We start from the raw sequence: 26,655 nt of genomic DNA, 5'->3' as shown, positions 1-26,655 counted from the left end.
GGGAAGGCATCTCTGATCAGTACTAGAAAAAAATTACGATCCCTCATAAAATCCTCCAAGGCCAGCTTCGAGAGAAAAATTGCACAGGACACTAAAGACAATCACAAGGCTTTCTTTAGCTACATTAGGAACCTGGGATGCAATTCCCAGATATGCTCAGAGTTGATTCTAAACGACAAAAAATACACTGAACCCACAGACATTGCCAACATCCTGGCAGACAGGTTCAGTGCAAACTTCTCCCACCCTTCCCCCCCAAAAGAGCAAATATCTATCCCAGCAGAGTGCAGCCTCCCCAACATCTCAGATTCTCAGGTGAAAGCCGCCCTCTCCAAAAACACTGCTTCAATGGGACCAGACGGTGTCCCGGGTTGCGTCCTACATGAACTCCAAGAAGAACTAAGCTCTCATGTAAAACTGCTGTACAATCTCAGCCTCACTACAGGATATGTACCCAAAGGATGGTGTATAGCAACAGTGGTCCCACTCCACAAAGGTGGTGCCTCAACGGACCCTGGTAACTATCGCCCCATAAGCCTAACTAGCCTTATCTGCAAGGCCATGGAGAAGATCATCATGGAATTCATAAACAAAGACATTGGGGACCTACAGACACTAGATCCTACCCAATTCGGCTTTGTCAAGGGCAGATCCTGCCTCTTGAACCTGGTCAACTTTTTCAAAACAGTCACCAAGGCCATAGATGAAGGGAAGGTAGTCCACACAGCCTATCTGGACCTCGCAAAGGCATTTGACACAATACCCCACTCGGGCATCATAGATAAGCTATCCAGCTTAAATATAAACCCCTATGTCACAAGATGGGTTGCTAACTGGCTCAAAGACAGAACCCACAGAGTCAGAATTGCCGGAGCCATGTCAGATCCGAAACCGGTTACAAGTGGTGTCTCACAAGGCTCTGTCCTGGGACCTCTCTTGTTCAGCATATACTTCTCCAAGGTACAGGCCAGCATGGGAGGACTATGGCTGACCAAGTTCGCAGATGACTGCAAACTGGGCGCCATAATTGACTCTCCAGCTGACATGAACATCCTCCAAAAAGGTCTCACAGAGATGGATAACTGGTGCCAGAGCCATGGCATAAAGTTAAATGCCAAAAAGTGTATAGTCATACCCTTTGGCAAAAACAAAGTGCCCACAAATTACCACATAGGTGGTAACCCATTAATTATGGAAGAAGTAATTAGGGACCTGGGGACCCAAGTTGATAGCAATCTCTCCTTTGAAAACCACATTGCCAAAGTGGTTAGAAAGACCTTCTACATAGCCCACCTTATCACGAAAGGATTCACATCTAGATCAAGTGAGGTAATAGTGCCCCTTTATTCATCCCTCATCAGGCCCATCATAGAATACAATGCCCCTTTTGGGATGTACCTTACCCGACACTTGCAGCAACTAGAAAGACCCCAAAAGTACCTCAGAAAGAGGATCAAGGGACTCAAACAGATCCCATATGCTGCCCAGTTAAAAAAAACTCCAGCTCTACTCAGTTTGCATACCGCCTACTTCGAGGCGATCTATGCCTGACATACAAAGCTATGTCCAACCCAGAATTAATGGACATGCTCCACCTCAGAAAATCTAAATCCCTTAGAACCACATGCTTGAGGGACTTGAACCTCAGCACAGAAATAAATAGAACATGTTGGAGGGACAGATTCATAACCCAGAGGCTCCCTTCGCTCTGGAATAGAATCCCAGTCCATGTTAGGCAGAGCACCTCACTGACTCTCTTCAAGAGGAATCTTGATGAGTGGATGGGAGATCGTAGGTTTACCCCGGGGATTACTTCTGTGTCACTACTAGACAGAGGCACAGTAAACTAACCTTAAAAAGGGCACAGCAAACTCAAATCAAAGGGTGGCGAAAGCCAAACACACTCGGGCTAGGCTTATAAATGCCCCAGGGCAGATAGCCTAGTATGAACCTATGAACCTATATAATTATGCCTTGTGTTGCCTTTGCTCTTGTGTTGCACATTAAAGATGTCTGTGTTATTTACTGTTTCATAATAGAAGTTTCTCGGTTTTTGGACACTGGATTGATCTCTTTTTTAACTTGTACATAAACCTAAAATGAACATAAGAATCATTTGTGGTAAATTGTTTAGTAGCTCTCTTTCACTCATTTGAACAAGCTAGCCTGGATCCTTCTTTGATAATTTCTTGGTGAGTCATAGATATGTGGTCATTAAAAAAGCCACATGTGCATTTCAGTTTAGTCATCTCCTCTGACCCAAGAGCGAGTGTATTAATAAGTTTTAGCCTGTTCCTTTGATATTTTCAGACTGCATGTCTGTATTTTGCACCACTGTAAATGTGTGAATTAATCATTCTTAACCACATTATCTGTGAAATTATGTCACCTGCTAACTTATTTTTATCTATGAAATGGGGAAGAGCACTGTTCCACATGGACCTTTTTAGACACAGCACAGTAGCAGTGTCTGATTGAGTGACTTGGTGAGAGTTATAAAGTTAGGCAAACGTAGACTGAAGGTATCAAATCCTGGACCACAGGAAGCAGCTCATTGACAGCTCATAGCCTTAATCTTCTTAGCTAATTGTGAGTCAGATTATGAGTATCTTAGGTTCATAGGTAGGTACTAGGCTATTGGCCCTAGGGTCTATATAAGCCTAGCCAAACAGTACCCTGGCTTTTGCCACCCAAGAAAATTATTTTCCTGTGCCCCTGTCAAGCAGAGCCACAGAAGTGATCCCCAGGGTGAATTTCCTATCTCCAATCCAATCATCAAGATTTTTCTTGAAGAGTGCTAATGAGGAGCTTTGTTTGATATAGATAGGTAGTTTGTTCCAGAGTATAGGAATTCTCTGGGACAGGAATCTATCCCTCCAGCATGTTCTGTTTATTGTGGTGACAAGGTTTAGGTCCCTAGAGTGTGTAGCTTGGAGGGATTGGGATTTCTTTAAGTGGAGCATGTTCAACAGCTCTGGGTTTGACATAGCTTTGTATGTTAGGCAGAGATCGCCTCTGAGAAGGCAATATGCGACAGAGTAAAGCTGGAGTTTTTTGAGACGGTCTGCATAGGGCATCTGTTTGAGGCCAGTAATCCTCTTTGTGAGGTATTTCTGTGGCCTTTCCAGTTGTTGTAGATGCCTTGTGAGGTACATATCAAAAGGGGCGTTGTACTCTACAATGGGTCTAATGAGTGATGAGTAGAGGGGAACAATGACCTCATTTTCCTGGATGAGAAACCTTTTGTGATGAGGTGTGCCATGTAGAAGGATTTCCTGACTACTGTGGTGATGTGATTATCAAAGGAGAGACTACTGTCCACCTGTGCCCCAAGGTCTTTTATCACATTTTCGTGTTAAGTAGACTACCACATATGTGGTAGCTCATGGGTACAGAGTTTTTACCAAAAGGGATGACAATGCACATTTTGGCATTGAGTTTGAGGCCATGGCTTTGACACCAGGCATCTGTCTCAGTGAGGCCCTTTTGTAGGATGTCTACATCGTTAGGAGTTTTGAATATGGCTCCTAGTTTGCAGACTCCTGTCTATAAGACCTTCTGTGTTAGCTTGTACTTCAGAGAAGTAGATACCAAACAGGAAAGGACCTAAGACTGAACCCTGTGGTACTCCACTTGTCACTGGTCTGAAGTTGGATTTAGAGTCTGCTACTTTCACAGTGTGGGTTCTGCCAGTGAGCCAGTTGGCAACCCATCTTGTGACATAGGGATTTATACCTAGTTTAGTGAGTTTATCTATAATTCCAGAGTGGGGGGGGGTGGTGTCAAAAGCCTTGGTGAGATCTAGATAGGCTGTGTGAACCACCTTGCCCTCATCTACGGCTTTGGTGACCACTTCAAAGAAGTCTATCAGGTTTAGGAGATATGAACTGCCTTTTACAAACCCGAACTGGGTAAGTTACAGAGTTTGGAGATTATCAATGTCATTGTTTATAAGTTCCATGATGATACATTCCATAAACTTGCAGACCAGGCTCGTCAGGCTAATAGGGCGGTAGTTCCCAGTGTCCGTGGTGGCTCCCCCTTTGTGGAGTGGGATAACCGTTGCTGTGTGCCATTCAGTGGGCACAAAGCCAGAGGTGAGGCTATGAGTGAACAAAGTACTTAGGTGGGGTGTCAGTTTGTTCTGTAGTTCATGTAGAGCACAGCCTGGGATGGTGTCAGGTCCCATGGCTGCTGTGTTCTTGGCTTTGGAGAGTGTGTTTTTTACCTGTGCAGCCATGATTACAGAAACTTTGCATTCTTCTGGTATAGAGATGGGCCCTTTAGGGAATGAGAGAGGGGTAAAGTTAGCACTGAACCTATCTGCCAGGATGGTGGCAATATCAGTTAGTTCTGTATATTTAGTGCCATTGTGCTGTAACTCAGAGCAGATCTGAGTGTTGCCATTGAGATTCTTGACATGGCTATAGAAAGCTTTGTAGTTGTCTTTAGAATCTTTAGAAAAAAAATGCACAAATGTTTAAACAGATAAAGGATCTAGGAGACTCTAGAGAATGCTTTTAGCTGCAAACAAGTTATATGATACACTCCTTAGCAGGAAATCAGAACAAACAAACCCAACCAGATGCTTAATAATTGTAGAAAATTTCTAGTTAATACCTCACACACAGTGAAACTAGCTAGCAAAGTATATGCAGACAATAAAACTGCTATAAATAACTCAGAAATTAGCAAAAATAGGATGCTTAATGTTATATATTACAGAATAGTTTGCACAAAGCCCTTCCTCCGACTTCCTCTGATTAGCTCAGTGTGAAATGGCAGAAATACTCACAAGTTAACTTCTTAAGTAACAAAGTTGAAACCTGAAATAACTTTAAAAAAAGCTTGAAAGAACCAATGAGGTGCTTACTCCAAGCCGTAGTCCAGGCAACCCCAATCAGCCAATGACCACAAACAATTCCCTCTCACTGAAATGCTATACTGGCTTTGGCTAAGCTATGATGGCCTGGAACATGTGCTCAGACACACAGCCTCTACTAACAAACACCTAGGCCCAAAACACAAGACTGAATATGGACAATACTACACTACCAACACTACTTAGGTAGAAAAAAACTGCAGAAATGTTTAAACAGATAGAGGATCAAGGAGACTCTAGAGAATGCTTTAAATTGCAAACAAGTTATATAATACACTCCTTAGCAGGAAATCAGAACAAACAAACCCAACCAGATGCTTAACAATTGTAGAAAATTCCTAGTTAATACCTCACACACAGTGAAACTAGCTAGCAAAGTATATGCATACAATAAAAGTGCTATAAATAACTCAGAAATAAGCAAAAACAGGACGCTTAATGTTATATATTACAGAGTAGTTGGCTCAGAGCCCTTCCTCCGATTTCCTCTGATTAGCTCAGTGTGAAATGGCAGAAATACTCACAAGTTAACTTCTTAAGTAACAAAGTTGAAACCTGAAATAACTTTAAAAAAAGCTTGAAAGAACCAATGAGGTGCTTACTCCAAGCCGTAGTCCAGGCAACCCCAATCAGCCAATGACCACAAATAATTCCCTCTCACTGAAATGCTATACTGGCTTTGGCTAAGCTATGATGGCTTGGAACATGTGCTCAGACACACAGCCTCTATTAACAAACAACTAGGCCCAAAACACAAGCCTGCATATGGACAATGCTACACTACCAACACTACTTAGGTAGAAAAAACTGCAGAAATGTTTAATCAGATAAAGGATCAAGGAGACTCTAGAGAATGCTTTTAACTGCAAAAAAGTTATATGATATATTCCTTAGCAGGAAATCAGAACAAACAAACCCAACTAGATGCTTAACAATTGTAGAAAATTTCTAGTTAATACATCACACAGTGAAACTAGCTAGCAAAGTATATGCAGACAATAAAAGTGCTACAAATAACTCAGAAATAAGCAAAAAACAGGATACTTAATGTTATATATCACAGATTAGTTGACTCAGAGCCCTTCCTCCGACTTCCTCCAATTAGCTCAGTGTGATCTGTACAAAATTCTCGACTTTGCCCTATGCCACCTTAGTAATGGGTGCTAACCCTAACCCTAATGCTGCCCCTTTCCCCAACCCTAACCCTACACCTTACCTTAATCAAAACCTTGCACTAACACTGCCACTACACAAGACATACACTAACACTACATGTATCCTCTTACCTAAACATGACTCTAACCCTAAAATACAAACATTTGCACACAAACAAAACTTTTCACCCCACCTACTCCCGACACATACAAACTCCCTCACCCTCTCCAGCCCACTCACTTTCATGATGAAACTGTTCTTCAACTTTTTGAATGTTTGGCTATCTTAAGCACCACCCCTATCACTCATCGAATAAATGGATGTTTGATCAAATCAAAGGAATGTATGTGTGTGTGTGTGTGTGTGTGTGTGTGTGTGTGTGTGTGTGTGTGTGTGTGTGTGTGTGTGTGTGTTACTGAACTGTCAAAATAACAGTTTCTCTATTCTAGGAAATACAGTTACAGTTCTCAGGATTACAAAAGATACCACATAAGTCATGTGATTTTGATATGCAGGGTTAAGCCTTCATTACTGCCAAATGCAAATAACACAATTCTACTTCTTATCCCTCCCTCGTTAGTATGGAAACCTAGGCTGTATGTCACTGCTAGATGTGATAAACTCTGTTTTTTTAGTAAAGTAAAAATGTGCTTTAGCCACTATTTTATTTATTAACTTATTTATTACTTTTGCTGACCAGAGTAGTCTGACTGTGTTGTGGTAGCCCCTTTTCAGCAATCCCTGGGAAGGGAAGCTCCAGTTACAAAACAGGTAATTTTATACAATGGCAAAAATGTAAAGCTTAATAGTTTTATTTGTATTTTTTTACCAGGTTGAAGCACTGATCTCCATGGATCATTTTCAAACTCGGCTGGTGAGCACTGCCTAGAGAATTGCAGTTAGGCAATGGAGACTGGGGGAATCAAACCATCTGCCACTAGACCACAGGAAACAGCTCATTAACAGCTGCTTAGTCCTCTGCACCAACTGCCAGCTACAATACTGACATACAATAACTGAAAGGCAGCTATACAGAAAATCTGCAATCAGTAAAATATAGAATCATTAGATATTAATACAACAACCTGGCATAAACAGTGAAGTTTGAAATGTCAAATTACAGTTTTACATTTATGGCTAGGAGAAATATGAGAGCGGAGGTGTGGGAGATACGAGGAGAAAGCAGAGATGAGAGGATAAGGGTAGAAAGCAGAGGGCAGGTGAGGAAAAGTGAGTACAGTATATATTTGTTAGGTGATGTAGAAAGTCATAGTGAAGTTGAGGTAGATAAAGTAGTGACAGCTGAAGTAGCAGTGAGGGCTAATAGAAGATAGTAAAGACTTTATACTGAGAATTTGCTTTGTTGAGGTACACAGAGGTAATACAGGTGTGTAAGAACCAGGGTAGTCTAGCTTGGGGAGGTGCAAGAGCAGAGCTGAGTTTTTTTAAAGTGTTGTTTTAGTAGGTTATTGAATTTGACAGACTGGCTTATTGTCTGATGGTGGTAGGGATAGAATTTCAGATTTTGGAGACATAATTTGAGTGCAAGGATAGACTAGCTGAGTGATAGATTTAGTTATGGTTAATAGGAACTTGTCCATGGTATGGAATGATTGCACAGGGGTGTAAGGTTCCACTAGGACTTGGAGTGCAGGACAGTTTTCAGGTTTGTAGACTATATTATGAACATTTGCTCTTTGGGTAATAGAGAGTGTGTGAGTTCTAGTCAGCCACAGCATTGTTCATTTTTTGTTAGTAGAGATTGCTGAACGTTAGTAAATTTTTTTTACAAGAGATTATAATGGCCTCATGGATATTTCAATATATGCTGTAGATCCACTAAAGTTAGACTATTTATTATGAGATCAACAGCTCTGGACTAGCACACAGGACATAAAGTACATGTTATAAAATGGTAAAGCTTTTTAATGCAATGATATCATAAGTCTACTATGCCATGTTGAAATTTAAAGTTTAAACCTTACTTCTAGTTCCACAACCAGTCCCAATTATATCACACTGAACATGGAAAATCAGCATAATGTCTATATTTTGAATAAAAACATTCAGGGTTTATCAGCATCAGTAGCGTTTTCCTTAACAAATGGACAAACACAAGAAAAAACAAAAAATAAAGGTTTTTAATTAAGAATACAGATGGAATTCTTATGTCTATCAATGCCCTATATCTCCGCAATGTATGTCTGATGCTGATAAACCCTGAATGTTTTTATTCAGAATATAGACATTATGCTGATTTTCCATGTTTAGTGTGATATAATTGTGACTGGTTGTGGAACTAGAAGTAAGGTTTAAACTTTAAATTTCAACATGGCATAGTAGACTTATGATATCATTGCATTAAAAAAGCTTTAACATTTTATAAAATGCACTTTATGTCCTGTGTGCTAGTCCAGAGCTGTTGATCTCATAATAAATAGTCTAACTTTAGTGGATCTACAGCATATAATGAAATATCCATGAGGCCATTATAATCTCTTGTAAAAAATTCATTAACGTTCAGCAATCTCTACTAACAAAAAATGAACAATGCTGTGGCTGACTAGAACTCACACACTATTACCCAAAGAGCAAATGTTCATAATATAGTCTACAAACCTGAAAACTGTCCTGCACTCCAAGTCCTAGGGGAACCTTACACCCCTGTGCAATCATTCCATTCCATGGACAGGTTCCTATTAACCATAACTAAATCTCTTTTTAATGAAATTCCTAAGGAGTGCAACACACTACTGTGTAAAACAGTATGCAAGATGATTTAAAAATTATGACTTTATATCAAACAGGAATTAACAAGAATACAGCTTTTGATTGCTCTCTTTCTCAGAGAGAGTCAAAAGTTCCTACCTCATTTTCAGAGCTTTTAATAATGCAGCGTTTCCACTCCAAACTCAAGTTCGTGAGTTTTTTTTCTTATTTTTATCATCTGCCTTTTGCTCTTCGCTTGAACGGCTGTTTTTCATTAAATTTCTGTTTATCTTGATGTAGTAACTTTGAATCATAGACATTATTAGTAGGCAGTAATGGAGAACACTGGACTGCATAAGTATTTTTGCATAGTTCTCAGAACGTTACGGCAGTTCCATAACATGTAGGAGTTGCTGCATATCATCTTAGCCACAGCTCTGAACTTCTTCACTCTATAAACAGGGGCACAGCTAAAAGTAATATGTAGAAAACCCATTATTTTTCCTCATACCTGTCAAATGACCTCATTACGAGGAATGTTCCTCATTTTCAGTCTTAAAATGTCCATGTTCCTCTCTGTTCCAGATTTGAAGGGCATGATATGCATTTGGTATTAAGAATTTTTATAATTAATGTCACAGACAGCAGAGAGATATGCTCAACGATAATGAAAAGCGTTTTTATTTTTCTCATATTTAGCAGCAGTAAGATAAACATGTCACTTGGTATTCTGGATTTGCACTTAAATATGATCCAGTGTTGTACATGATCACCCATTATTGTGAGTTTTATCCTGCTTGTGTTTATGCATTTCTATAGAATGCAATAACTTTGGGGTCTTCTGAAATTTAATTTCACTTGCATTGGAAAAAAATAGCCTGTGCCTCTGTTATCTCCAATTTTTTGCATTGCAAAATTATGTTTCAGGATTAAATATCCATTTTATTGGCTTTGGCAGTATTGAGCCACAGAACTGATGGCTTTTTTCTTTTGTCTGTCTGTCTGGCTGTAATATGCTGTTTGTACAACTTGTGTGCAGTCATGATATTTGTTTTACTCATAAACAACTAAATGCATTTTATTTTAGATTATTTTATTACCAGCACATATTTTAATTTCAGATTATTTGCCTTATACTCTGTGGATCTTCTTTTTTTACCTGAATATGGAATGATTTTACATTTGGGCTAATGGTGCTATAGTATTCTGAGGGAATGCATGTTTCATCTATGATCTTACTGAGACTTGCAGCTTAAGCTCTTTGGATTTTTGAGTCACCTAGTCTACCGATGTTGCAGTAATGAGCATGGTTTACAGGCTTCTCAAATGATAAAGATTATGTACGTGACCTTGGACCTTGCTGGTTTCATTATTAATACTATCTCTAAATAACTGACTTTATGCCCAGAGTGTGAGTGTCCTTTTCATTAGAACGTTTTTTGTGGATGTGCTTTAGTATGCTTGAGATTTTAGCCCACTTTACTCAAACTGCTTTACCTATAAGCACATGGCTGTCTACTGTTGGAATTCAATAAATTGATACTATGTCACTCTATATTTGGACTAACAGATTATTACCAAATTTACTGTGGGACCATATCACCGCATAGATTTGTGGGTCATACTAAAACTTCTTAACAGTAGAAATCTCCATATGGCTCTCAGTACTGCCTGCTGTTAGAAGCTTTCACTTAACAATTTTTAGTGCTGTCAGAGAAACTGCATACTGAAGAACATAAGAAGGGGACTAGAAATGTGCTGTGTTGGGGGGCACTGACCATCTGAATGCATTAGTTGTTTTAAAGATCAGGCACCATGCTGGGGTAGAATATCATACACAGAGAATATTTGTCTGAAGTGATAACACCCAAGGAGGGTGATATTCAAACAGAACAGACACTGAGTACACGGACACCACTGGCCCCCAGTGGTAATTTATTTAATTACATGTCCATCCACAACAAGTTGAATAGTATTTCTGACCATATTCAAAATGCTGAGTTAGCATTTATCATGTAAATCTGGTTAGATGAAAACTTCAACCCACTTCCTATGGCTTTACAATCTGTTTTGTTGTCACTTTCTACAAACACTTTTGAGTATGTAATGGGAACAGCAGCAAGCTGTGGATTCATCTTCAACTCCAATTGACCAGATAGTGCAATGACATTCTTTAAGAATTAACATTTTTTTTCTAGATTGAGGATGCAACCCCCTGTTATAATACTTGTTGAAATAAATGTTCTAGACACTCGATTATATTACTTAAAATCTAGTACAGAAAAAGAAAAAAAAGTATTTAGGCCAAATGGATCGACTACACAAACAGTCCTTATTCTACTCAGAGCTTTTTCGACCATTTTCTTGTTATTAATGGGCACACCTCATTAACTTCATCTCTAGTTTTTCCAACTTCTTTTAAAGTCCTTTTTCGTTGTTTCTCAAAGTCACACAGGGGAGGGCAGGAAGAAATAGTATATAGCTGACCCATCTTGGATGAGGGAGTGGAGGATCCTGACTAGCTGGTTCGGCACCAGTGCTAGTAGAGGCTTGCATGAAAAGCAAAAGACAGAGTCAAAGATGGCACACTCTGCAGCTTCCCAAGCCTCTGATGGTAGCATTTATAATTGTGCATGCCTTTGTGAAGCAGCAATCATGTATACGAGCACATATAGATGGACAGAAGACGTCCCTGTGGTGATATAGGTGTTCAGATCTCTATGAGTGGGTGAGGTAAGGGCATAGAGACAAAACATCCCATAGCCTATGCCATAAATAAAATAGGCTGTTAAGAGGAGATAGTACCCTGTAATTCCCTGGATGGGACAACTAAGAGTCACCCTGAAACATGGATGAACCTAGTCTGCAAGGAGGAAGGCAGACCCTCAGGCTATAGGAATAGAGGTGGGTAGCCTCCTGGCAGAAGATGAATACCCAAACACAAGCAGGGTCAAAAGCTCCTCAAGTTGTGGCCAGATGACAGCCCTCTCTGGTTGGCTCTCACTCAATGTGTATTGGCCCTCCACATTGAAAATGGGCTCAAGATCTACTTGATAAGGGATTAATATTTTACAGAAATACAGGGAAAAAGTATATAATTAGGTTTGCAGGTAACTACTAGGCAAATCTGCACACTAACCCAAGTGTAGCCAAAACCCCAAATTTAAAAGTCACCTCTAGTCTCAAGGATAGACCAGGGGAGAACTTAAGTCTGCCCATTCAGTTATCTAAGTTTACTTTAAAGGTACAAGAGTGCTACTCTGATATGTAGTAGAATTTTTTCCAAAGGTGAGAGATACATTGGAATATAAATGTAGTACACCAATGAGTCTTTTTTATCTGCTGATGAAGGTTTAGTTTTTTAAGCAGGTATTTCAGGTACCATTTGTTCTGTGAAGTAACAGGAAGTCAAAGAGGGCTGCATATCTCATGGCTCAAAAGGGTAGACATAGAACTCCATGGATGGGTCTATAAGAAACTGAGTACTCCCCCCCCCATACATGTAATAATAATAATTTAATATTTCATCTCTACAAATGCCAAAGTCAGAAGGCAAGCTGGTCCTGAAAGGAATTGTGCATTATCTTGCAAAGTTTATGCCTGATATAACTATGCCTCTAAGAAAGATGGTAAAGCAAGGTGTAGGCTGGGCATGAAGCTATGAAGAAGAAAAGAGCAATACAATATTCCAGAAACGAGTTGTAGATATACCAGCATTAAAATACTGTGCTGTAAATAAGCTGAATATGTTGTGATTCAATGCCAGCTAGAATGGCATAGGAGCTATAATCCTAATAAAAAATATATGCAGGTTAACTATGGGCTATAACGGGTCCGCGGTGGTGGTGCTGCGGTAGCGTTGTCGCCTCACAGTAAGACGCTGTCCGGTTCGATTCTCAGCTAGACCGTCTTCTGCATGGAGACATGCGTGAATGGGCGTACCTTCATTGAAGGTTGTGCGTCAGGGCTGGCAACTCAGCACGTAAAAATCAACTGCCAATCATTAGCAGACCGGAGTGCCACTGTGGCGACCCCTAACCGGGAAAAGCTGAAAGACACAACAACAACTGTGGGCCATAACATTTACACAAGCCTATTCTTCCACTATGAATGGACAAATGGCAGTTCCACAAGCCTCAACTTCTAGATCGTGAACTCGCCAAAAAACTTCCTGAAAACACTGTTTTCAGTGTTTTTGCAAGATGGAAATCCCCATACACTACCAGATGTGAGGGATGCACCTCTCATACTCCCTAAGTAATATAAACAACTCCATGTCTGCACTACAAAGAAAGCCAGAAAACACACAGAAATAGCAGTTAGTGCCTGCACAATTCCCTGACAGTGCTTTTTTAGTGGAAAAGTCAGCATGCATTATCAGGGAATTGAGTCTTAAGGAGTAGAGGCTTGAGGAATTGCCATTTGTCAAGCATTAGTGCAGCCACTATTTTGATGTAAAATACCTTCTCGGTATACATCTGAGATTAATACTTTTTATTACTGCAAAGTAAGACACATTACTTCATAAGATATGTGTGTATGTATATAATATCCATCGATTTATATAGACATACCCATAGATGGGAGCACTTAAAAATATCTAAACACCCAAATGTCAATGTCACTAATGTTCACACACACACACACACACACACACACACACACACACACACACACACACACACACACACACACAGAAAAAAAAATCCCACAAGAAAGGACAACAATGAACTATGCATACTGCAAGACTTAACCTCAGAGCACACAAATAGAAAATGATGCTTCATGGGTTCATACGCTCATAAATTATTACCAGACTAATGTCCATTAGGGCTCTTACAAGCCTAGCCACACCTCCTAAACCATTTGGGCCTCAAGTATCATATGTGTCTATATAGGGGTCGTGTTAGTAGGGAGGTAGTAACTAAGGATTTGTAGGGGGTTTACTGTAATACTTTTCTTATTCATGGCCTCTGTCCATAAGGAACATAGAATCCAGACTGGGGGTTAATTTACGATTTCCCATCCAATTGTCAAGGTTTCATTTGAATAGGGCCAGGAATGAATTCTGTTTTACATGGATGGGGAGGCTATCTGTCTCTTCAGTACATTCCAGTGTTTCTCATGCTTTTTGTTTTGCACATGTGCAACAAATCCATCAGGACTGGGTCTGAGGAAGCCCTGTAAACCAGGCAAAGATATCCTCCCACCATCCTGTAGGAGACTGAATACAGAGACAGAGCCTTTAGATGATCAGTGTAGGACAGGGTATTCATGCCCTGAATTCTCCTGGTGAGAAACCTTTGTGGGCATTCCAACTGCTGCAAGTGTCTGGCTAGATACATGTCAAAGGGGGCATTGCATTCAATTATAGATCTGACAAGGGTCTTGTAGAGTGGTTCTGTAAGTTCATTGGACCTGGATTCTATACCCTTACCTATACTATCTTAGCTACATGCTTGTCAAAGGCCAGATTGCTGTCTACATATGTTACCAGATCCTTTATTACTGGATTGACTTTTAGAGCTGTTTTATCAATGGAGTAATTAACTTGAGTTAATAGTTTCTCAAATGGCATTATAATGCATTTTTTTGTCATTGAGTTTTAGGCCGTGGCTTTAGCACCAGTCATTTGTTTGTGTTAAACCCTCTTGCAAGATGTTGGTGTTCTTAGGAGGAATCTATACTAGCTATTAATTTACAGTCATCTGCAGACTTTGTGAACCAGAGGCCTTGAACATTGGCTTTGACTTCCAAGAAGCAGATGCCAAATAGGAACAGGTCCAGCATGGAGCCCCTGGGTACTCCACTGGTGACTGGTCTGTTGGTGAAGGTGGTCTGACCCATTCTGACTTCCTGGGTCCTGTCTGTTAGCCAGCCAACAATCCAGTGGTTTATGTAGGGCTTTATGTTTTTTGCTAATCATACATTATGGCTCAAAGATCACACAATACCGGGGAAAGGGCGTATTCCCTAACCCCAATGATGTCGAGATCTCACACAAATATCAGTCAGCTGTTTTGTCACCTTAACTGCTGTTGACTATATAGTAGGTAAGTAACAGCTCTGATATATATATATATATATATATATATATATATATATATATATATATATAGAGAGAGAGAGAGAGGGAAACATAAGACGAAAACTAGATATATTTTGTATGTAGCTTTAATTATTAACGATCAAGGTACAGAAAGCTGCATAACATGTGGTACACTTTCTACAGAGTTCATTCAGAATATAGACATCGTGTTGTTTATTCAAACATCTTCATTGCCTCTGTGCTATTAAATCATCATGCTGAGAAACCCAAAGTATCACAATTATACATGGCCACATATTGGTTAAATAATAACTATAGTAATACATTACAAGACCGCAGGTGTTTTACAAGACATATCTGCATGCTTGCAATCTCTGACATGTGCAATACAACTTCAAGATGCATTTTTTTCAGGAGGATGGCATGTTACCAGACACCCCATAGATACTGAGATTTGAGACCATCAAAATTGTTTTTCTGTGATGCAGTGGATTATAGAATTAACATTTTTAAATGTTTATTATTTATATAATATTTCAGTTTTATTTTTTTCGGTCAGCTTACCCTGAGCAATGAACTGTCTTTCAAACTTTGTGAGAAACTCCAGATATAGTAGGTCATCAGCTGTTAAGGCCTCCTCTCCCACCACAGCTTTCATTGCTTGGACATCCTTACCAATGGCATAGCAGGCATACTGTTTAGGAAGAAAACAGTTAGAAATAAAGGTGTATGCAGTCACAAACTTCACACAAAAGCATTTCCAGATTGGAAAAAAGCATAAACATTTATTCAGACAAAATGACATTACAATTGTACAGTGTTAAGTAGTAAAATACATCAGCCAAGTTAATTTCTTTAAGGTAAAAAACTCTGGCAATACCTGCAGGGATTCATAGATAAGTGCTGCACAGGCATGACGTGATAACTTTTAAGAAGGTCACTGTGTGAAAAGACACAGAGCTAATTAGACATGTATTAGGCAATGAATAGAACTGCAGTCTAAATAAAGGGCCATATCATTAAAGACAAGTAAGATACAATGGAAAAAGCAGTACTGGAGCAGTGTTATATTAGGCAGCATGACTGATGTGATGGACATCATAAAGAAAGCAGGCTAACATGGCCAAGTTAATGCAATGTCATGCTCACAAGGCAGCACCACATAGCTGTATCTCATGCTTGTGTGGCACAGGAAGGGGAATATAGTGACCAATAGACAGACCACTGTGGGGTGTTTGTTCAACAAAGTGCCAACCATATTCATCATATTAATGGAGAGGAAATTGGGTAAAAAGGAATGCAGAAAGGGGAGAACAACAAGCAAAGGGAAACTCACATTGGCATGAAAATTGGGGAAATGTACATTTTTACTTATTTATTTTTTTTATTTAGTTATGTGCTTATTTATTTCTGCAGGGGAAAGAAGGAAAGAGTCCCTTTGCAAGATGGAGAAGGTAATAAAGGGTGGCTGTGGATAGGATAGAGGGGAAAAAGAGTGTGTAACACAATCAAACAGGCAAACACTGAACAAAGGCTCAGACAGACAAAGTCACTTTAAAGACAATAGATAAGAAGGACAGTGGATAGACACAGGCATACAGAAGGCTGACAAGGGGTGACTAGAAGGTGTTGGTCAGTGGAAGATGGAATGAAATATAAGGGAGGGAAACACCATGATAGGGATTGAGTATGTTCCTAGCAAGGCTGGATGCCAGACTGGTTCAAATGCAACAAACCCCTGGCATCACTTACCTGCATATCCAATGTTATGGGCTGGTTTATGAACTGATAGGAGGGACCTGTCTGTCATGTGACTCCCCAAGCCATGCCAGGAGATGCTCCACATGAGGTGGGCATCCAGTTGCCGGCATGCTTCAGCAGCCAGGAGCCTCCACATTTGATGACATCAGAACAGAGTAGATCTTCTAATCCATTTTCAGAGAGCATTCACCTTCCTCCTGATGCGCAGGCCTGGAGAGCACCAGTGACCACTCCAAGTTATGTTCAAAAGGGAAACCATTGTCCCCCTTTACACAGTTTTTCAGAGGTAGACCTGGCAGCCATTGTGTGGCCCAAACCCCATTCTCTGATAGCCAACACAGTGGACACCACCAATAGGCATTTCATGGCAGCTTGACCTCACCACTGGATGACATTATCTTTGACTCACCTCAACCTTCTATTGTACATAGCTGTGTTCCATACATGAACCTAGTCCATCTCACAGTATTACACTCATCTGTCACTATATCCATCCAATGCTGTAAGGCATAATGACTGTACCCTACCCACCCCTAACCCATGTGGATATGGTGATGACTAATGCACAGTCTGACCAATCTATGCATTACCTTGCATAGCTTCAGTGTGATGAAGCATGCATCATTTTATACTCTATTGCATGTGTTATTGCACATAGTTGTGGCCCAGACACTATTTCTTTGACAGTACATCAATATACTATGCCCACGTCTGCATCAGCTGTGGTACTGCTGCTGCGTGTTACTCCCTTGACTCTCTACCATGTCCTTCTGTTGCTGCTATAAATGCCATGAAAGGCTTTGCCACAATATTAATTTGCTGCTCTATTTGTTTGCACAGTGCTATATGGTGAAACATGACACATACAAGAAAAAGTTTGCTGCTGGTGATTGGACAGCACTGCAGTGCTCCTCCTGACATGTCTAGACAATGGAAGCATCTGTTCATTAGGCAGAAGATGTGCTCCACTATACTTCATATTTATGCATAGACTATGATATAGGACATTTCCTTTATATTCTGGTGGCTTTAAGTTGGGGTGGGGACGTCATTTCCCAGGGCTCTAGTACACTACCTGCATTGCATGCAGTATACAACAAGCAACGTATTATATTGGGCCTGCTCCCCACTTGCATGGTACCCACGTGCACAGATCTATCTAGTATGTGTGTGCACCTAACAACCAGATGGCCCCCATGAGAAGCCCTCTCACTGGAACCTCTGGTATAGGTTGGATATATGTCAAATATGGGAATCATGTGAACTGTCTGGGTAGTGCATTAAAACAGTTTAAATAATGATCTGGGTATGTATTACACACCCCTGTAGTCCAGGGAGTGGAAGCCTTTTTTGCTGATGGAATACAAGTCTTGCAGAACAGCTGGGGCCTTTGTGGCAATGTTTGTGCAGACTATGGCTCTCATGACCTCAGAGAAATGGGTTATGTCATAAAAAATATTTGCATGGTGATAGCTGCATCTTCTGCAGTCCTGAGGAGCACATATGCTTTTCCACATACTGTAGCATAATGTCAAAGAAATGGTTTAGAATTTGTGTGGTTGATGCCTACAACATACATAATGTTTCTCCATTAGATCTTGGAAGGGTCCCTGTAGCTATGATGGTTAAGACTACAAATATCTTAGTATTCAGATGAACAGACATGCAATGCATCCCTTTCTACTTTACTTTTGAGGGACATTGTTCAGCTAGTACACACAAAAAAGTCCACAGTCTGCTGCTATGTGCATTGGTAGGTGCTGTCTGTATCTCCTCCAATGGTGCATCTGAGCAAGGCAGACAATACTGTGGACAATGGTTCCAATGGAGGCTGTTAGCACATGCTGCTACTAAACCTAATACTGCTCCCATCATGTACATCAGTGATTAAAATAGATACGTGTCACAGTGGTGCATGCCTGTTTATCTGTTTCTGGATAAGTCCACCATTTTGGTTATCATGATTTACATACTCTTCAATGGATATGTGTGACAGTGGTGCATGCCTGTTTATCTGTTTCTGGATAAGTCCACCATTTTGGTTATCATGATTTACATACTCTTCAATGGATATGTGTCACAGTGGTGCATGCCTGTCTATCTGTTTCTGGATAAGTCCCACATTTTTTGGTCATGATTTACATTGCCTGTTTATCTGTTTCTGGATAAGTCCACCATTTTGGTTATCATGATTTACATACTCTTCAATGGATATGTGTCACAGTGGTGCATGCCTGTTTATCTGTTTCTGGATAAGTCCACCATTTTGGTTATCATGATTTACATACTCTTCAATGGATATGTGTCACAGTGGTGCATGCCTGTTTATCTGTTTCTGGATAAGTCCACCCTTTTGGTTATCATGATTTACATGCTCTTCAATGGATATGTGTGACAGTGGTGCATGCCTGTTTATCTCTTTCTGGATAAGTCCATCATTTTGGTTATCATGATTTACATACTCTTCATCATGTGTGTGGGCATGTACACTTCTATGTCATTAAACAGACTGTAGCATGCACTGTATAGTGTGCTATTTTGCCTCTTGTATGATCATGCTGTGTCTTCAAATCAGTTACACCCTACCCGCTGCCACTAACCACACTAATTTGTGTTACATTGTGTGCTAATCACCTCTGAATCTTGGCCACTGGTTTTATTTTCAACTATTGTAGCCTTTTGTTAACCATTTCTTTGGGTGCCATGAATACTAACAATTCTGACTTTAATAAATAATAAGTAAACTCCTATAGCTTCAAGTGTCACATCCTTAGCACTGGAATTATAATAAACCTAGCAGGCTTCTTATTTTAGGATGGTAGCTTGTTTCATTTTTGCCATTCATCCAAGTCTTATAATAGAGTAGCAGTTTTCTCAAGCACAGGCTGCTAGCCTCAGGATGTTTAATCAAAAACTGTGCTATATGAAACAAGCAACTTTTATCTGTTTAATGTTTCATCTGAATATGGTGGGTGGTGTGATTTTGGTATTCTTCTAAAGAAAATAATACACTTGAAAGACAAATGATTCACTGGAAAAACTCACCTGGTTGGGATAGGCATGATTTGTAATCAAACATGTTAACCTACTTTATTTTACTCTATTTTATACCTTGCCACATTAGCAACTATCTTTGCATTTTCCTTCTTCATTCTGTTTTTCTCTATCTCCCACCACCTTCATAGTAGTGTTGATCTTTCTATACTGTAAACTAAGTGATATATATATATATATATATATATATATATATATATATATATATATATATATATATATATATATATATATATATATATATATACATATATATATATATATATATATATATATATATATATATATATTTCTATCTATTTTTATAGATCGTTTCCGTCATTTCGAATGTCTGTTTGGTTGGCAAGTGTGAGGGATAGTGACATGGAAATATTTCACTGAGAAAGGTAAATGGGGCTGGAGGGTGTCAGAATGCTGATGCATGTGAGAGTCAGGGTTAGGATGAGGGACAGGTGAGGGGATAGGTTTTGTATGCTTGAGTGCGAGTGTATGTATTTTAAGGTTAGGGCAAGGGTTAGGATAGGGTATGGCTGTAGTGTTGTTAGTGTGTGTTTGTGCATGTTTGTATGTCTGAGTGTGTCTTATGTAGTGTCAGTATTACAGGAAAGTTTTTATTAAGGTAGGGTGCAAAGTTAGATTTGGGGGAAGGGACAGCGTTAGGGTTAGCACCCAATACCAAATTGGTGCAGGGTGGTGGATATTTGGGGCATTTTGTATTCTGTGTGTTCAAACTTTTTAATGCTGTTTTTTCACTGAGACATGACAAACGTTCAGTCATTTTGAGGAGAAGCATATATATATATATATATATATATATATATATATATATATATATATAGAGAGAGAGAGAGAGAGAGAATCATATAGATAGACAGATAGATACTGTATCTTGGAACTTATTTGTTTTTACCCATTTATCTGTTTGTTAGTCAGTTAGATAATATACACTGGAGGTCACTTTCAGCAATTACCCATGCTAGTAGGATGTACATAGAAATATAATATAATAGTGTGGAAAAAGAACAGAAACAATATTATAAATATAGTGAGCCAATATAAGTCAAGGCAGTACACATTAAAGACTCTACTACTCTTCGATACCAAATATCATAAACTATGAAATGTTTGGAGTTGTTAGGTTCATAGATTAGTGCTAGGCTAACTGCCTTTGTGAGCCATTTTAAGCCTAGCTAATTATCCCCTGTGAGACTCAAACCCTGTACCTTATGTTTGTAAGGCAAACACCTTAACTATTAGGCCAACCTCCCAAAATAATCATCCCTTGCAAGTCTCAAACCCAGGATCCTGCACACCATAGCCACAGCAAGTTACCACTAAGCCATCTGAGCTGTTAGCATCAATTATCTATTGTTACTTCTGAATTGTAAAATACAAGCAGAAACTATAGCTTGCTGAAGTATGAATGCACTCTACTGTATACCATGTACAGAAGTGTAGTTCAGTGGTTCAGCTACAGAGTCGGGGAGCTGTAGATGATTATCCTGTTTGAAATAAGTATTCTGAATTTGTGTGGCATGAGTTATCATTTCTATTTCACATGTGTTTCTTAGGCAGTGCTATGCACATTACTTTAACAACAATACCAGCTATATTTACAACATGTAGATGACACATAAGGCTGTCAGCTTCTGCTTGCACACTGACTGGATAGCAATGATCCTTTTAATGACTAGCAATTCATTCCATCTTTGGTGAGATGCCTGACAAAAGGCTTTCTTTCCTGCTAATTACAAGCAGCTCTGTCCAGAGTCCCCTTAGTTGAAGTATAAGTAATCACAGTCTTTACCTGTAGCAGACGTACATCTCTCAGCTTCTTAGCACAATAATTCTGGACAAAGCTTAAAATAATAGTGGGACAAAGACTCAAAAATAAGGCCAATTTTTAAATATTACTCTTAGAACTAAGACTGTTGATAGAAGAACAGGTTTTGCAATAGAATGCAGTTTCTGAAGGATATTAAGTCTGACTCTTAAATGCCTGATGTTATTTACTGACTTCAATCCTCAACAATTTGCCAGAAAAAAAAAAAAACATTTTGTGAGGAACAGACTGAAAATTGAAACTTTCTGCAAAATTCTTTACATCTGAGAGCTATGGTAAAGATTTGCTCCAAAGAAAGGAAATACAAAACAGTTATCTGAATGTGGCATGTGTTTTGGAGTTATTCAACTACTACATTGTAGTTTAGGTTCTCTAGCTGGATTCAGGCTTAATACCAGTGGTTAGGCAATTGTTTGTTAACTTATTTATTAAGATGGTTAAAGCATGATTTAGAGATTAATCAACCGTCTCGAGTCATTATTTTAGCTTGTGCTGTATATTTTATATAAATGCCTTTGAGTTTTGTCATAGTATTTTAACTTTTTTCGATTAATAAGGTTCTTGATGTTACATATTTAAGATATTATTGCTGTTTGTCATGAGTGAAAGATAGGAAAGTTATCCAGTTGAAAAACACCTTTCAAGCTAGAAATATTCAAATAATATTGATTAACTGCTTAGTTGTGTGGCAGAGGGGTTTAGAGCCCTTATTGTAACCCAGGTGACTGGGGTTTGGTTAGTAGTACCAGCACTGGAAGAGCCAGGCACAGAGGGAGAAGAAGTGAAGGAATTTGGCTTGCTTCCCTTAACCAGGGATGGGGAGGTTATACTGCATTCAGAGGCACATGGAGTTGATGCAATTTCTTAGCGGAAACCAGGAAAACCAATGCTTCTTCCAAGGAGGGGATGGGGCTATACACACACACACACACACACACACACACACACACATATATATATATATATATATATATATATATATATATATATATATATATATATATATATGATCACTACGGAATATCGAAATTCCACAATCCCAAGACTAGAAATCCTGAGGACCAGAATCTTCAGATTGCGGAATCTCAAAAGTAGTGAATGGGGATTGCCGTACAGTGCAGAATGGGAACTTTGCTGTTCACTCCATTGTAGTGCGATTTCGGAGTTGGTATATTTAAGTTGTAGGGGGTGTGGGGGGTACAGCCCCCCACTTGGGTGGTGCAGGGGGGGCTTGCCCCCCTGCATACAGGTTAGAACAGTTTGTTGGATGTTTTACTTTTTTTTTTAATGTTCGATATTCCGCAATCTCGAGATTCTTGTCCTCGGGATTTCGAGTCTAGGGATTGTGGAATACACATATATAATGTGTGTGTGCGTGTGTGAGAAGAAGACATAGGCAATCTCTGCAGTGATATATGAACCAGGGGCTTATATTATCAGATCCAGAACAGTGTCTGTGGGAATATGTTTGAGTACAGTATACTTTTTTTGGGTCATATGTGTTTGATGTGGATAAAGGGGATGAATGGTGGTAGAGGGATGGATAATTCATGATCTGCAGGGGGTATGGAATTTACTGGTGAGAAGATGCTAAATTCTTTAAGGAAATCTGGGGAAATTTTTGTTATGCCATATTGAACAGTGTTTATAGACAGGGTGTCATGAAGAAGTTTTATTTCTGTAAAAAGTTAACATCTTTTGAAAAGTGTTTGGCGGAAATGTAAAAAAGTGATATGTTTCTTTGTTTGAAGGTCACCTTCGTGCCTTCAAATAGACTACTTGGCTAAGATACATAAGACTCTAAAGGAATCTCAAAGGTTCATAGGTTCATAGGTAGGTACTAGGCTATCGGCCCTAGGGCCCATACAAGCCTAGCCAAACAATGTACCCTGGCTTTCGCCACCAAAAAAATTTATTTTCCTGTGCCCCTGTCGAGCAGAGCCTCAGAAGTGATCCCCGGGGTGAATTTCCCATTTCCCATCCAATCATCAAGATTTTTCTTGAAGAGTGCTGATGAGGAGCTCTGTTTGACATAGATAGGTAGTCTGTTCCAGAGTATGGGAAGTCTCTGGGACAGGAATGTATCCCTCCAGCATGTTCTGTGTATTGTGGTGACAAGGTTTAGGTCTCTAGAGTGTGTGGCTCGAAGGGATTGGGATTTCTTTAAGTGGAGCATGTCCAACAGCTCTGGGTTTGACATAGCTTTGTATGTTAGGCAGAGATCCCCCCTGAGTAGGCAATATGCGATGGAGTAAAGCTGTAGTTTTTTGAGACTGTCTGCATAGGGCATCTGTTTGAGGCCAGTAATCTTCTTTGTGAGGTATTTCTGTGGTCTTTCCAGTTGTTGTAGATGTCTTGTGAGGTACATACTAAAAGGGGCATTGTACTCTATAATGGGTCTAATGAGTGATGAGTAGAGTGGAACAATGACCTCTTTTTTTCTGGATGAGAATCTTTTTGTGATGAGATGAGCCACGTAGAAGGATTTCCTGACCACTGTGGCAATGTGATTATCAAAGGAGAGACGACTGTCTACCTGTGTCCCAAGGTCTCTTATCACATTTTCGGCATTAAGTAGACTACCAGCTATGTGGTAGTTCATGGGTACAGAGTTTTTACCAAAGGGGATGACAATACACATTTTGGCATTGAGCTTTAGGCCATGGCTTTGACACCAGGTATCTGTCTCAGTGAGGCCCTTTTGTAGTTTGTCCACATCGTTAGGAGTTTTGATTATGGCTCCTAGTTTGCAGTCATCTGCAAACTTTGTTAGCCAAAGACCTTTTGTGTTGGCCTGCACTTCAGAGAAGTAGATACCAAACAGGAGAGGACCTAGAACTGAACCCTGTGGTACTCCACTTGTCACTGGTCTGATGCTGGATTAGGAATCCGCTACTTTCACAATGTGGGTTCTGTCCGTGAGCCAGTTGGCAACCCATCTTATGACATAGGGATTTATACCTAGTTTAGCAAGCTTATCTATAATTCCAGAGTGGGGGATGGTGTTGAAAGCCTTGGCGAGATCTAGATAAGCTGTGAGAACCATTTTACCCTCATCTATGGCTTTGGTGACTGCTTCAAAGAAGTCAATCAGGTTTAGGAGACATGATCTGCCTTTTACAAATCCAAACTAGGTAGGGTCCAGAGTTTGGAGATTACCAATGTCTTTGTTTACGAGTTCCAGTTTTAGGGATTGTTTCCTTTTTGTCACATTTCATTCCTTAGAATGAGAAGATGGTTCAGTATGGTGGATAGCCATCCAGTTTTGATGATTTTATAAAGCAGGTGAATAAATAGGAAAAATAGTCTTGCAGCTGGAGAAGAAAGTTGATCAGGCTTATGGCTGATCCATTGAGGTCATGTCAGGAGACCATATGGTTCCAGTTGTGAACTGTGAGAATGCTTTTGAGTTTATCAATATCAGTGCTAGACTGGGGTCCAAAGGGTCTAACATACTGTAACTGTAACATTACCTAACCTACCAAAGCTACCATGTCTGAAAAATACTGTCCAAGCAAATGCCTTTCTTGAGAATTCATAACTGAAGGCTTAATTTCCTCACATATCCCATCACCCTGTTCTTCCTGGTTACGATAGCTAACTCATTAACCAGTCCTTAAATCCCATTTTAGACACTGATATAGGTATACATATGTTAATAGAAGAGACACAAGCCATAGCAATATTTTTCATGCAGTATACGTGTTTTGTATTCAACAATTATTATTCACTCCCACATTACATAAATTGCTCAATTCCTGCCCTCCCTTAAACCACATCTTCTTGCTAAACATTATTTGATATGTAGTGTTCTAACAAATTCCATTTCATTCTATAGAATTTACTTCTTCCTTTTTCTAAAGATCTCCTGAGAAAAAAATCCAAGTAATAAATCTCATCCAGTAACTAATAAAAAGTCCTTTTAACCTCTTCAAGAGCAGATTCTATTAGCATCAGTTATAGTAAGTTTAATCCAAACTGCATCTTATTCCATAAATAATAACAGAACTAAAGCCCATCATTATGATTTATGCCTTTTCAGTGGATTGCTAACTAAATATTAAAATAGCCAGGCATTATGACATACAGGGATATAGCCTTAACTATGACACAGGGAACCTGAGATCAATTAGTGGCTCAGGCTCTGGAAAAGTCAGGCAGGGGAGGGTGGGAGTGAGCAGCTTATGTTGGCTTTGCTATGTGCTCACATATGCACAATAGCTACAAGACCAGGGGCCCTGGTGTTGGCTATCCCAGGCTGATGAAGGTAGCTCTCAGGGTGTGTGTGTGTGTGTGTGTGTGTGTGTGTGTGTGTGTGTGTGTGTGTGTGTGTGTGTGTGTGTGTGTGTGTGTGTGTGTGTGTGTCTGTGTGTGTGTGCATGTGGTATGTCTGTGTGTATGTGTGTGTGTGTGTGTGTGTGTGTGTGTGTGTGTGTGTGTGTGTGTGTGTGTGTGTGTGTGTGTGTGTGTGTGTGTGTGGTGTCTGAGTGGGTGCATGGGTATGTCTCTGTGTATGTGTATGCGTGCATATATGGATGTGTGTGTGTGTGTGTGTGTGTGTGTGTGTGTGTGTGTGTGTGTGTGTGTGTGTGTGTGTGTGTGTGTGTGTGTGTGTGTGTGTGTGTGTGTGTGTGTGTGTGTGTGTGTGCATGTGTGCGCGTGTGTGTGTGTGTCTGTGTATTACATGCCTTGAGGAGAGTGCAGTCTGCTCCTGTGATGATGTAAGTGCCCACATAGGGATTTTCAAAACAAAATACCAAGGGCTGTGTGAATGATGCTTCTGGTAATCAGCTCTCACCCACAAGGTGAAGGAGGACCAACTGAAGGCAAACCTGAAGATGAGCAGGCAAGGGTGAAGAAAAAATAGCCAGGGATTCCCAACCACATTAAAAGACTACTCATACCTTATAAGCCACTATCATTGCAGCTCTGTAAACTACTATGATGTTTCACTACATGTCTATCACTGTTAAACAACTTCAGCAACCAAAATTAACTTCTTAACATGTGGTAACCATTATATGGTAACATAAACCATCACAGAACACAGAACTTCATTACTTCCCCTCACTTCTAATATTTGAGCCAGGGCAGTTTACAGTTCTCTAAGTCAGTTTAAATATTATAAAATTAAACATTTCTATACTATATCTATAATGGACAGTGCAGTGGTGCAGCGGTTAACATTGTCATCTCACAGCA

General features: G+C 39.7%; 1 protein-coding gene across 1 annotated transcript in view; it reads right to left on the bottom strand.

The window, feature by feature from the left end:
- ATP6V1B1 (ATPase H+ transporting V1 subunit B1) overlaps positions 1-26,655 on the bottom strand; it is a 1,526,458-nt gene that overhangs the window by 5,518 nt on the left and 1,494,285 nt on the right. Inside the window, exon 13 of the mRNA XM_044064065.1 lies at positions 15,360-15,489. Coding sequence (XP_043920000.1) covers positions 15,360-15,489 — 130 coding nt within the window. The remainder of the gene's footprint in view (positions 1-15,359; positions 15,490-26,655) is intronic.

This window comes from Protopterus annectens, chromosome 2.part2 (assembly GCF_019279795.1).
Source record: "Protopterus annectens isolate FY-2018-M chromosome 2.part2, PAN1.0, whole genome shotgun sequence".
Lineage (NCBI taxonomy): Eukaryota > Metazoa > Chordata > Ceratodontiformes > Protopteridae > Protopterus > Protopterus annectens.
The sequence above is the reverse complement of the archived record's forward strand: the minus strand, read 5'-3'. Positions and strand labels throughout refer to the sequence as shown.